The sequence below is a fragment of the Gallus gallus genome, chromosome 18, assembly GCF_016699485.2.
Source record: "Gallus gallus isolate bGalGal1 chromosome 18, bGalGal1.mat.broiler.GRCg7b, whole genome shotgun sequence".
NCBI lineage: Eukaryota > Metazoa > Chordata > Aves > Galliformes > Phasianidae > Gallus > Gallus gallus.
The window spans coordinates 6640938-6654754 of NC_052549.1; the positions used below are offsets into that span (position 1 = coordinate 6640938).

The following is a 13817-nucleotide window of genomic DNA, read 5'->3' on the forward strand; positions in this document are numbered from 1 at the left end:
GCTCGTCCTTTGTGATATGGAAATGGAACTAATGTTCTGTTTGGCTGCAGTTTGGGGCAAGCCAAGAAACCCAAGGGTTTCCTGGGTCACTGCCCAAGAAGAGTTGGAAGACCTCTGGAACACAACATTTCCAGAATGAAACACCTCACATGGGGGGGCACCTGAGATCTGTGCTTTCTTACAGACGTGGAACCCCACAGCCCACCCAACACACACCACAGGACAGCGCTTCTTCCACCACTGACTGCTGAGGGCCGCAGTGATGTGAGTGGTGTTGGTCCTGTTCTGCAGAACGGACTGTGCAGCTTCTCAGGGACTGTGGCTGGTCAGACTGGGGGAGAAACGGGCCCTCAGACCCAGCTTTCATTCTGCAGGGAGCTCTGCAAGAGATCAGCAGTCTGTGTGCTCAGTTACCACCAAAGGTGCTGCCCCACAAACACCAGCAAGGATCGTGAAGCTCTCAAAGCAGAAGGCACGAGCTATCTTGTAATAACACAAAAATCTTAATATCTAGCAGCACTGAGTATCATTTTAATGAAATTTACTTTTTAATTTTATAGCAAAATAATCAAAAGTGCTAAACCTGACCACTTTAATTTACAAAAAAAGAGTTTTGTGTTTGAAGCTATAGCCATACCTCGTTACTTAGGTTAGACAATATAATTACATATTCCTACCTATTTGTATTCAATAATAGGACAAAATCAATATTAGTTGGTTTAAAAAGGGGGGAAAGTACCACGGATATTGGGGGGGAAGAGTTATATAAAAGATACGAATCAGCTTATTGGGCAATCTGCAGTTTGCTGGTTGCTATTGCTTGCTTTTTTTGCTCTTTTTGTCTCAGTGTCAGCTGCAGGATCTGGCCGTAACCCACTGCCAATGCTACGAGTTCTCCCTCGGTCAGATGTCACAGTGTGGATGTGAGGAGACCTCCGGCACTTCCAGGCAGTTCAAATTATGGCCTTCGGTCTCAGAGTCCCCTTTCCAACGCGAGCAGTGCTTTGCAGAATGCACTTCTGGTGACTGCAGCCATGAAAACAGTTTTCTGTGCAGGAAAATTGGTTTTTTCCTCCGTCGTGGAAAGGACCACTGTTACATCTGCGGTGAGAAAAATAATAACAGCGTTTGCAGACTTGTTAAGAGCCTTTGTTAATCCATTCCGTTTCCGTGTCAGCTCATTCTCAATGTTAAATTAAAAGCTGCCCTCTGTCCTATGGCAAACAGGAGGGCTGGCGCTGAGGCTCTGCTGCTGCCCACGCCTGGCAGCTGCCTTCAGCCGAACAGGGTTCGGTGGTTTGCCACAAGCGCCGTCTGGCTCTCGCGCCTCTTTGCTTTCTTATTTTGCTGCCTGATCTTCCAGCACACGGCACTGGAAGCCAGCAGGAGGAGTCCTGATGACAAGAGGACCAATCCGAACACGGAGATGACTGATCCATGGGAATTGAAGCTGTACGCCACAGCAGTGACCACGATGCCGGCGATGAGGATAACCACTCCGAAGGGAACGGTGCAGCGGTAACAGGAGAGCTCTGCCCCCCCCGTGGCGGCCGTCAGCTGGCATTCGCTGACCAGGGGGATGGTGGTTATCACACAGTCATTGTTATTACTCTTCTCTGCGGTTGCGGGGTCGGCGTGCTTTGGGGTGCCCAGGATCTCTTTGATAGGTTCGGTTGTCATCTTGGTTCCCTGCAGACCGTCCGTTCTCAGGCTAGAGCAGGCACTGCTCAACGCGCGTCGCACTGCAGAGAGAAGAGCCCGAGGTCAGCAACAGCATGGCAAATGGGGACAGAGAGGCACCCACCTGGGGCGGCAGACAAGCAGGGACCCTGAACCCACAAGGATGAATGCACAAGCTCTGCTGTCACTGATTGCAGTGGGTTTGAATCAGCTCTCACGTCACTTGTACACAGTGCTGTACAGAAGGGACTGACAGACCTGGAGCAACACCGACTGCAAAGTGTTGTGGGATGACCAGACTGTAAGTTATGCACTGCAGGCAGGAGTTCTGGATGCAGTGCATTGCCATAGGCTCACAGTGTGCCAAATGTGTGCAGCTTAACCGGGGGTGCAGACGGTACCACTTCTTGTCATCACTTGCTCCCTCCCTACCAAAGGGCTTAACCATCCCAACAGAAAGGATTCAAGCCTCCCATGCAATTATTCTTTTTTTTAATTAAATGATATTCAAATTACTTTCTTATTGATCTGTTGATGCCAGTATCAAGGACAGCGGGAACTACTCCCTCGAGCACAGATATTGATGCCTGTATGAAAGCTTGCACACCCAAGGACTCATAACCATTGATCTGAGTTTTCCAAAGAGCTGAAGGAGACGGCACATGGCAGAGCTCAGCTCTGGGGCAGTGCACACTGCTGCCTGACAACAGCACAGCGTGCAGCCTGGGGAGCAAGGAAGAGTGCTGGCAGTGCTGTAATGCTTTTATCATTTTATCACCTCCACATCTGTGGCTAGGAAGTTAATTGCCAGACACTTGTGTTCTCCTTTTCCTTTCCCACCACTCCCACCCTTGTTGCTAAGATATATCCCTCCATAGCAGAGAGCCCTTGGTTTGGATCCCTGTGCCTCGTGTGAGTGACCGTGTATTTTGTGAGAAAGGATTTCACTATTTTTAACACACCCACACCCAGGCTGTGCCCAGACCTCATCAGAGAGTTTGTCATTGAGTTTCCTTGAACTCTAACCAGAGAAAGTTCAGATCTGGCTGGACAAAGCTTTTGTCCTACAGCACTAAGGGGGAGTGCTCCACTGGATGCTCTGCTGCACACAGCTGCAATGGGGCTCAGCCCCATGAGATGCCCCGCAGCTCCCAGCCAGGCAGTGCTCCCCTCCTCAGGGCACCACTGGAGCCCCTCAGTGTCTCCAGGGCTATCAGGGCATCCAAGCAGCACCCAGCAAAGCAAATACATCGTGCTGGCACTGTATGTGTCCAAGATTCTCCTGGGCACTGGGCTTTGTCCTCTGAAGCACAGTGCATGACTCAGCATCCCTCGTACTCACGGGGAGAGAGCAGCCAAGACATGGATTTGTGCTAGAATGCCACTGATGTCCCCAGATGGATCTAAGCCCAAGTTCTGCATTTTCTGTGATAACATACACAACAGACTCACCCTGGTGCCATTACACTGCTGCACTTCTTGTCCACAGAGGATTACAGAAGTTCAGCACAGTGACACAAGGCAGACCCCCAAACACCAAGCAAGAATCAATTTCTTCAACAGCTGATTCCTAAACCTGAGGGGGACCTCCTTGCAGCATCCCTGTCTGTTTGCTTCAGACACATCCTCAGTGAGCTCTGTCTTTTTCTACATCTTGTACAGAGATTTACAAAGAAGAGGAGATACTTATACAGTTAAAAATAACACGGAATAAAAAAAATAATAATAACAATCCTGAACTACTCCATCAATGGCAAAATGTCTGCAGACTTTTGAGGCGTGCAGCTGACACCAGCACTGGGAGGTAAGCTGACAGGCATTCATACAAAGCAAATAAACAAACCACTATTGAAATGCTGTGAGTTAAATAAACAACAGCACCCATCAGAAGTAACAGTAAAGGTATTCATCCCAGAAAACAGCACAAGATCCTCATTGCCAGCAGAGTCACTTCTGACTTATGCCGACAGGTGACTTGGTTCGGGTTTCAGGGTAAGAGATTTCGGCAAAGATCCCCAGCAGCACAGCATCCCCTCGCTGGCCTTGCCAGAATACTTGCTTAAGGAGCTATTTTGACTTCCAGAAAGAATGCACCGATGTGGCAATCTGTGGTTAAAGCTGGATGAGGGGGAGAGGAATCTCTGGCCCCGGAGCACACACTGCCTGCTAATAGGTATAAACCGGGATGTGGGGAAAGGCACAAAGCACAGCAGCACGCACACCTACCGGGGCCACGAGAAATCCATTGCTGCACACTCAGCGAGCGGAGGGCGACTGCTGCAGGTGCCCCCAGTGCCAGACGTCCCAGATCCGGGCAGAGCCGGGCAGTGGGAAGAGCGTGCCAGGCTTTGAGGCGTCAGATGTCGCTGTGTGATGAACCAGAGGTGACAACGTTCTAGCATGGAGGTTTCCTACAAGAAAAGCGGTTGGATATTGATCAGCTTCCTACAAACCAACTCCTGAATGGAAAAGTTCCCAGTGTGTGCAGTGTTTGTAGCTGTGGGGAGTGGGGGGTGTCCTCCCCCCACCTCTTTCCTTGTGCCCACTGCTGTGCAACACTCAGTGTGGCTGATGCGATGGGAGCTGCAGCCCAGGCAAGTCACCTGAACAGAGCTATGGGCAGGAAAGGGGAACGCAGACAAGTTACCGCAGCTAACATCTCTAACTCCATTTCTATTGCTGCCATCACCTGTGTGAACCAAAGAGCCCAATCACAGCCCAGCACATTTGGGCATTTGTCCCTTCTGTGCCTCCCATCGCTTTGAGCACAGCCCTCCATCTCCTCTCCCAGTGCCTCATGGTTCCCAGCTGCAAGCTGGCTGAGACATCTCCTGCCAGGGCTGCCTTTTAAATCTATTCTGCTATACATATAACTAATAGAATCCCCCAAACTTCTCTTAAATAAACACAATAAAAGGCAAACTGAGCCCAAGAACACAGTGTGATAAATGTAATTTCCTCATCTTTAATATCCTAAATTTCTATTATCTGACCATTCAGAACAAAGCAGGGGCTGCAGCAACGCTGTGCAACAGCTGCAGAAAGCAGTGATGGAAACCGTTCTCAGCTGCAGAAACTGCAGTGAATCCACCAAGCAATGGGGCAAAACTCACAGCAGCGGAGAGTTCTGTTGCTAATCTTAGTCAGCATTCCCTGCCTACATGTGCGTGGTCATTTTAACACCGAGGGTCATCTCAGCGCTAAAGTAGGAGCTCCTATGTGGGGATGAGAATAAATGCATGAGATCATATGGTGATTTTATTTTCTCTGCTTTTTCTCTTTTTAATTCTCACAGGCCATGGTAGCATTTCACAGCCACGGGCATTTATGGCCACAGACGGCTTCTGTTCTTCTCCAGAGGCTCCTAAGGAATAAACCTCCCAGCACTGCTCTGAGACGCAGTGCTGCCGGCCTTTACAGATTTAAAGTAATGCCTTTATAAAACAAAACTCTGTCAGAGTGACTTTTAGAGACAGGATTTCTTCCCTCGCTCTTCTTGCCCTGACCACAAAGCTGAGAAGCAGAAACACACGGAATGCACACCTTGCAGTGCCAGTATTGGAACACCACTTGTGGCAGAGCTGTGCTCCCAGGAGCTTCCCGTGCTGATACCTGCATGACTGCACGGCGCTGCCATTCTGCAGCCACTGCAACTCCTTCCCTTTCTGTGTTTGACTCCAAACCTATGGGACACATTCACGTTTTCATGTCTTTGGGCACAGACCTGACCCCTGTACCCAGCATATTTCAGATCCCTTTTTTGCTTAAAGATCCAGTCGGCAACGATGCCCACGTGTCACAGTGGACTTTGCATTAGAGAGACTACGGAAAACTGCAACAAAGAGTGCATCTGTGCCAAGAGGAGAGCCAGAACTGGGGTCCAACACACCAAAGTGATCCTAAACACAACCCCACAGCAACTCCTCACGGGAATGCTGCTGAAAGTACACAACGAGAACTCAGACCCGGGGGCTGCAGGCCCTAAATGACAAGGCAGGAGAAAAGCACGCTGCGCCTTTGCCAGCTGCGTGAGCCTCGGGATGCACGCCGGCTCCTCACCAAGCTTGTCGGGAAAATCACCGCCGGACCAGAGCGTCTTTCAGGCGTGGCTGGGGCTCGAGGGGGAGCAGCCGAACCCTCTCGCACACAGACTTTGCTCTCAGCGAGTCGCAAAACTTTCGCACACATCGGTAAAACGCCACACACGCACCGCGCGTCCCGTCTATCGCCACGGAAAGCTGCCCGTCCGCGGTACGGCGCGGTACGGCACGGCAGCACCTCCTCCTGCGGAGCCCCAAAGGCTTCGAGTGGCGGTTCTGTCCCCGATGTCCCCGCACACACAGCCCCGCGCGGCGCCGGGATCCGCCGCAGCCGCACCGGAGCGCCGCGAGCAGCGAGAGGGGTCCGGCGCTGCGCTGCGAGCCGAACTGCGCCATGCTACAGCATGCTGTGCCGTGCCATGCTGTGCTATAGCACGCCGTGCTGTGCCGTGTTGTGCCCTGCTATAACATGCCGTACGGTGCCGTGCCACAGTGCCATGCCACGCCGTACTACCCGACGCTGTACTGCACGCTCCGTACCGTACCGTACCGTACCGTACCGCACCGCACCGCACCGCACCGCACCGCACCGCGCCTTACCTCCCGACTGCCGGGTGCGACTGCGGCGGCCACGAGCCCGCAGCAGCGTAAGAAGGGGATACAGCTCGCTGCACAAGGGACTGTAAACAAAGTTCTCGGTGAGAGCGAACCAACCAAGGGACCGGAGCAAATTCAGCTGCGGGAGCTGCCGGGGCAGGTCCGCTCGGCGCTGGGCAGGAGGAGGGCTGGCCCCGGGGGCAGGGCCGGCCTTGGGGGCCGGGCTGGGCCGGGCCGGGCGAGCGGCGGGGCCGGGCTGCGCTGCGCGGAGTGCGGGGCCGGGACGCGGGGTCGGATGCCAGAGTCGGGTCCCACGAAGGCTCGGGCCGGGCAGAGCTCTCCGGCCACAGCCACGCGCTGCTGGCGGTCACGAAGCACAGATTCGTGGGTGCTGGAAGGGACCCGTGGAGGTTCTGCGGCAGGAAGAGCTGCAGCTCCTGCACCGCGTCTGACCACGCTGACTTCCACGGGGAGGAAGGGCACTTGGGATGACATCCGTAGAGGATGGAGTGTCAGGTGTCACCTAGAAACATTTTAATAGGGTTTTTTACGCTTTAATCGCTCGCTGAAGTGGAACGTCAAATGTTACAGAGAGTTGGAGTGGAGGAGTGTGAGAGTGGTGCATTTTATGCTGTCATTTCCTTTGTTTTTAGACAAAAACCAAAGATATTTTGCTTTTAAAGCTTGTAAACGAGTTATGTTTGCATCTTGTGGTTTAGTTTACCAGAAGTTGATGTTTTAAAAGCCCCATTTTATCACTGATTGATAAAAGAACAGGGCACCAGATGTATTCAATCAGCTGCTCTGTCTCTGAGAGCACGCGAGTACTTCTGACTCCCTTTCCAGGGTGAAGTCCTGGCCCCAGTGTAGCTGGTGGCAGTTTTGCTATTCACTTCTGCAGGGCTAGGATTTCACCTCTGTGTGTTATGAAGGCCTTTGCAGTGATGGAGATCCTGCCAGGGCATCTGCCGAGCATTCCGGCAGAGCTCCACAGCTTTGTACAACAAACTGGCAGTTTTTCCCCATTTGCTGCATTCCCTCCAAATGCATATTTTGCAGAGATGAGAAGCAGCGAGGCCTGAGGGGAGCTGTTAGTACAGAGCATCTCCTGGGCTGCCACTTTTGGTTCTTCCTGCACAAAAAGCCATACCAGGTATTAGCTTTATTACACTTGCCAGGTTCCAGCTCCAATCAGCAGGGTTTCCTGTTTCTCCCCTTGGAAGGCTATGAGCATTATTCTGCTGATACGTAGGAGCCTTTATGTTGTTTGTAGCTGAATATCCTCAATTATGCATGGATGAACAAGCCTTTGGCTGAAATTGATCTTCTGACGTTTGGCAATCAGCCCTCTAATGTATTAAGAGATAGAAATCAGTTTCAGTCTTATTTGCAATCATCAGTTTTCCAGATGAGCCTTCATCTGTGTTTTGCATGGAAGTGCAAGTGCTCTCCTGTCTCTACTCGAAACACCAATGTTGCACAAACATCCCATGGTAGTTCGGTGTATTTGGATTTCTCTCCAGTATTGGCTCCATTTATCATCTTGTATCAAAAATTATTGCTGTTAGCACACGTGTGCATGACCGACATTTCACCCCATTCCTATTACATCAATTCCTCTCTAGTCCTTCCAGTGTGTTACTCGGTCCTCCTGTGTTGATATTAGACCTCCCTCCCATGCTTATTCCACCAATGGTTTCATTCTTACATTTTCACTTTTCCATGCCAAGTTTATTGCTGAAAGTGTTACATAAAAATACTGAAAGTTTTACACAAAAGAACTCCCAGTAGTGATTTTTGAGGAACTAATCCAAAGCACACATAAGCCTTAAAGTTGGTCTTAGGATTTCCATGTCTCTGTATGAAGGACAGCAGCAACCCTGGGCTAGAAATTCTCTCCCGTGCTCGGGGCAATTGTCTCCTTTCTGTGGAGCAGAAAAGCTGCGATGGAAAGCAGTAAGAATGATCCCCCTCTGTGGATGAGGGATAGTGGGCTCCTCCTCAGAGGGGTGGCTTTGTAGCTGTGGGGCACAGAAGGGCCACAGACAAGCGGGCACCCGCACCTCCAGCCCTTAAAAAATGGATGACTGACTGCCTCTGCTTCTTCTGGTCCTGCTGTCCTGAGCGTGCCTCTCCAAGCACACAGAGACGTGGACAGAAGAACCAAACATGCCCTAAGCAGCACGGTTGGCACCTGAAAGGAATTCTGAGCAAACAGCTGAGGAAGCTGCAAGACTAAGCAACAGCTGTGGAGAGGGCTCACAGGTTCACAGCTTTGGCCGGCTATGTCCAACTGCTGCACAGTTTCCCTTTAGGACCTGCCCTGAATGACAAAATCTCCTCTCTCTGGCTTCCACAGCTGCTTTGTAGGAGGTTCAGCTCAGACAATGGGGAGAAGAGCATGTGATTCTGGAACACCTGCAGCCTGTTCAGACAGCAGAGCTTTACTCCTACATTGAGCAATGCTCTGCCTACTGAGACGCACTTGCAGTGCCTCATGGCTTCCTTTGAGTTTCTAGCAGTCTCCTGGGCCTTAACAGCACAGCAAACAGTGACTCATTCCCCTGGCAAGGTGCAAACATTGTGGGCTCCCTGTTCAATGTGTTCTTCTTGCCTTTTCCCTAACCCTCCACTGAGTTTTCCTTTACTTCAACCCTAAGCCCACACATGGACACAACTCACCGGTTGAGAGCACTCCCTGGAACTTTAAGAAAGCAACCTTTCAACATGTTTAATGCATTGGAAAAATGGTCCTTATCATGTCACGCGGTTCCAGATTGGGAAAAGAGCCCTTAACAAAGCCAGCGTGGCCACAGAACCAAACGCCCAGCTCACACAGAGTGCTCCAGCTCTCCTCTTCCTAAAAGCTTCCAGCACCTCGGCAGGGCTCAGCACTGCTGGCTGGTAGCTGTGCACGCCGCCTCTCTGTGCAGTCAGGCTTGGATGTGCTACTGCTGATGGTCTCTGGTGATTAGGAATATAGAAAGGAATGCTCTCTGAATTTCATTAGATCCCACCAGTGCTTTGGTTAACATCAGTTATCCCGCAGAGCACTGGAGCTCTGTTATTGCCCTGCTTGACTTGAATCTTCCTGCAGTGCTGAAGAAGGCAGACATCCGGGACTGAAAACAATTATTCTAATCTCCTACTGATTTCATAATTACATGAAGCTCACAGCTGAAGAGCTGCATTCCTTGTGTGGAAGATGTGCCTTTCATTAATGGAGGGCTGTGCCACACCACCAGAAGCCAAACCCTGAATTTGCAGTCAGTTACAGAACCTCTGGATCCTCGGCCAAGATGCAGCTTTCTGGCTGAGCTGGGAGGAAGCACGATACCAAACATGAGACAATGCAGTGTCACCATAGCTGCTGTTATGGAGCACTGCAGTGGGATCCTGTAGATTCAGCTGGGATCTAAGTAGCTATGATCTCTTCCCACAGCTCTGCAAGGGGGTTTTCTTTTTCACTTCTTTTTTTTTTTTTTTTTTTTTCTGAGCACTCCAAAGAAGTCACAGGACACACAGATGTGCAGGGAAATGCAGACAAAGAGCTGAAAAAGTGCCTTGCCTGTGGTTACCAAGCAGGTAATGCTATGGAGAAATTTTCTATCTCCTGTCCCTTCTCTGCCTGTAGTTATAAAGAGCACACTGTTCCCTCCCCAGATGGTCAACTGAATGGATGCAGAGCATTTCAGCTGGGGGTAATTGACTCTCCAGCAGTAGGAAGGGCATTATGAGCTTTCAGCTGACCTACACAGACCATCAGTTGAGTTACTTTGCTTGAAACAAGTCTTCTGTAGGTTCCAGACAGCTTGGGGAAATCTCTGAAGAGGAAAAGAGAAAGTTATGGGGAAAGAACCACTTGCCATCTATTAGCTCCTACCAAGCTCCATTAACAGCTTTCTGCCAGCAAACTCATTAGCTCCCCCACTCCAATTCAGTGTGGATGAGCACACGCACAACCACACAGGGCTGCCCCAATTCACACAGGTGACATTTCTCTGTATATCACCTTACTGTCCTGGGTCTACATCAGTCTTCAGACACAAAATGTGTGCATACATAGCTTCCATTTTGGCAGCATGCTTCCTTCCATTAAACTCCATGTAAACTATCTGAAGCCCTTTGTGCTCACAATGGAAGGCCAGCCCAGAGCAGGAAGAACAGGAGCAGTATCCCCGACAGAGGGTAACAGCCTATGATTTAGTCTCTACATGGGCTCTTCATCTTTAAAAGCACTTCACATCTGTTAAGTGATTGAACAGAATCTGTTTTAGCAAAAAGTGCTTAGGGAAAGACAAAGGCAAAATACCCAGGTGCAGCTGGGTATAAGCAGATTATGCCTGGGCACTGCTCTGAGAGCTGCAGCCCTTCCTTGCCTCCTCCAAGCTCACTGTGCTACTGCTGTGAGCAGCAGCTGTCCTCCAAGGTTGTAGAAGCAGCAATTGCCTGGGAAGGAAACATGCCTTTGGCTCCTCTACTGTTACATCCATGGCCACAGCTTAATGCAGAAGTTTAGACCCGAATCCTGACTATTGCCACAAAAGAGATCTTTCTATCTATATTATTTGACTTAGCATCTTGTGCTAAAGGAAACAATTAGAAATGTTTTCTACATCGATGCAAACAGGTTAGGAGAGTGCAGGGTGTGGTAGTGGGAATCATGTGCCAAAACAAGATCTAAATTGCCTTGTTTATCTTTTGAATAAGTCATTTCTGGTCATGCAGATAACAGTGCAATCCCTTCTCTCCTTCAGCTGTATTTTAAACTTACTCCTCTTTACTTAAGGGCAGACACATAGGTTGCATCTCACTATTTCCAGTTTATTTGCGCTGGAAGACCATTACTTTCTTTTCTCTGGAGGTATTCAAGATCCACTGGGACACTTTCCCGTGTACTCTACTCTTGGGTGCTGCTTTAGCAGGGGATGTACTGGGGGATCTCCAGGGGTCCCTCCAACCCCCATGGTTCTGTGCCTCTCTGAAAAGCTGTGGCTAAAAGTCCCAAGCAAACACAACAAAATGAAAGAGATGGATTCAAACATCAGGAGTCCCTACTAAAAGAGGCAAAAATAGATTGCCTAACTCATGTATGTCTGTGGTGGAAGATGCTGCTGTCACTTTGCAGCTTTTTGGGTGAGGAACATGCTTAGTACAAGCTGCAACTTGTAAGAAAGGCTTTTTCACAGTGCAGTCAATAAAACAACAGCAGCAGAAGAATGTAATTGGTTTGGCTGCGTATAACAGGAACATGAACGTGCATACTGAATAAATGGTGTGGCAGGACCACTCAGCACTTTTGCAGTTTCTGAATGCACTGAATAAAACGAAATGACAGTGGTACATAAATGTCTGCACAGCAGCGGAGTCCATCGAAATCCCACATCTTTATTCCATTTCTGAGAACATCTCGAAGTGCACCAGTGCCACACTGAGACAGATGCAGGAAAGCACAGTATGTATGGTTGGTAGAACTCCCTCACATATGGATACTCAGATCCAAAACAAACACTGAAATCCATCTGGGGCCTGAAAACATCAATGCAGCATTCACTGCTGCTGTCGTAGTTGGCTGTGTATGATTTCCTGGTGGAGCGGAGGGAGGAGTTCTCCAATTTACTGGTGACATTCCACACAGTCCGGTTCAATGGATTACTCAATGTTGATTTTGGTAGCAGAAAGGTTAGGTGCTAGGGTGGAATTAACACAGGTTACTCTCATTGTAAAAGCAGATGGGCATTTTAGGTGCACTAGTCCCACTGACAGTCCAGATTGGCAGTCTTCCTTCAATACACTGTTTCCCCCTGGAAGCAGCAGTAAGGAACGCTAAGCATGTGGGTCAGGTCATCTGCGCACTCTCCAAACTCCCCCTCATTGCCCTAGGATAGTACCTCTCGCTTTCCATTCTGTTAGCACTCAGGTCCCTGGCTCCTGTATGGGCCAGGACCATGCTGTACCCAGGCTGCCTTTGATAGCAGTGTGCAGGTTGGCTTTGTGCTCCCACCACTGCCTGTACTGAAGCAGTCATGGTCCCACTGTCCATCGGAGCAGAGCTCTAGGAAACATCTCTGCTGTGTCAAAACTCCCCCCAGGCTACAGCCACACTCTCTAACAGTGCAGATATCAGAGGGTTTGGGGTCACATTTTAGCTTCTGTCCCTAGGCTAAGGGCAAATACATGGCCACACAAGCGATAAGGAATAATGCTTACATAAACAAGCATGAAGATGGAAAATAAAGTCTCTTTTCAGAACGGTTTGTGCTTTCTTAGTAAGCACCACTCCTTATTTACCAAGAAAAAAGGTCACGTATTCATTCCTTTTTCAAAACTTCAGTCCCTAGAGCAGCCCTGTGAGATAAATCTTTTTTCCATGAGGACTGGGGGAGGTGGGAGTTCCAATGCCATGCAGCCAACCGTCTCACGCAGAACATTCACTGCATGACAACAATAACGCAGAGCTGCGGTCAGTTCTGTTGCACAAAGCTCATTAAGAAATCATGCAATTTCTCACATTCATTTGCAGGTATTAAAAGAAATATTTCTGAAAGGTAAAGTAAATGGGTGCCATCACCCCCTGCTCCAGTGCAAAGACCAGAGCACCTGCTGGGCGAGCAGTGCTCAGCCAACTCAGTACTCGTAGGGTTGCACTGTAAGGAACATATTGTCACTGTGCTTTGGAAAGCCAACCTGGCTGGCTGACAGTGCCTCACTGAAACTCAGAGAGAACACCAACAAGTGAAAATATTTTATGTGCACTGTATAAATGTTTATAATAAAAGGTCATAATACATATAACCGCATTACAGAAACAAAAGAACTGGAATGTTTGCGTAGCGGCTTCATTGAGGAGGTGAGAGCAGGTACTGAGATACAGGGACTGCCAACACTAGTGCTGTTATTTCAGAAAGAAGGCCAAACTGTGGCACCCAGCCTGGAGGGGGGCTTGCAGTGAGGACCATCCTGCCCTCTGCCACCAGCCCTTCTCCAGCAGCTCTCTGGAGCTCCCAGGGTCCAGCTATGAGATGCTCAGCTCAGGATGGCAGCCAGGAATCCCCACGCTCTGCTTGCAAACCAATTGAGCGGAACTGGAAGGGACAGCTGACAGAAGTGGACTCTTTGTCAAAAGAAGGCAGCTCCTTGGCAGGAGCTAGAAAAATCGACACGTTGCCAGGTGCACGGGAGTTACCAGCACGGGGCTCCTGCAGCAGGCAGGCTCTTCGTGGGTTTGCTGAAGCCCCATAGCTCAGAGCTGCGAACCCATTTACAGCTCCGGGGAGAAGCCGTGCCCGCAGCCGGCAGCCTCGCTCTGTAGCCCGGGGAGACGAGCCGCGGCAGCGAAACCGCAGGGCACAACGCCCGGCCACCGCCGCCGCCCCCCCTCTGTCATGGCGGCGCGGGGTGGGGGGCGGGCGGCCCCGCGGGAGGGGCGGCGGCCATCGGCGGCCATTGGCTGGACTCGAGCCGCCGCAGCGCCCCGCACGGGGCCGGGGCCGCCTCCTC

General features: G+C 50.3%; 1 protein-coding gene across 2 annotated transcripts; it reads right to left on the minus strand.

Moving 5' to 3' along the window:
- Nucleotides 1-509: 509 nt before the first annotated feature.
- On the minus strand, nucleotides 510-6491 carry TMEM100 (transmembrane protein 100). 2 transcript variants are annotated; one of them, NM_001389525.2, is made up of 3 exons: nucleotides 6321-6491; nucleotides 3907-4091; nucleotides 510-1742 (listed from the first exon to the last, which is right to left on the minus strand). In NM_001389525.2, exon 3 carries the CDS (start codon nucleotides 1678-1680, stop codon nucleotides 1276-1278), a length of 405 nt encoding a protein of 134 aa, NP_001376454.1. In that variant the 5' UTR covers nucleotides 1681-1742; nucleotides 3907-4091; nucleotides 6321-6491; the 3' UTR covers nucleotides 510-1275. The 2 variants fall into 2 exon arrangements, with proteins under 2 accessions (NP_001376454.1, XP_040505425.1); XM_040649491.2 differs by having other exon boundaries at nucleotides 4209-6344.
- Between the last annotated feature and the right edge of the window lie 7326 nt (nucleotides 6492-13817).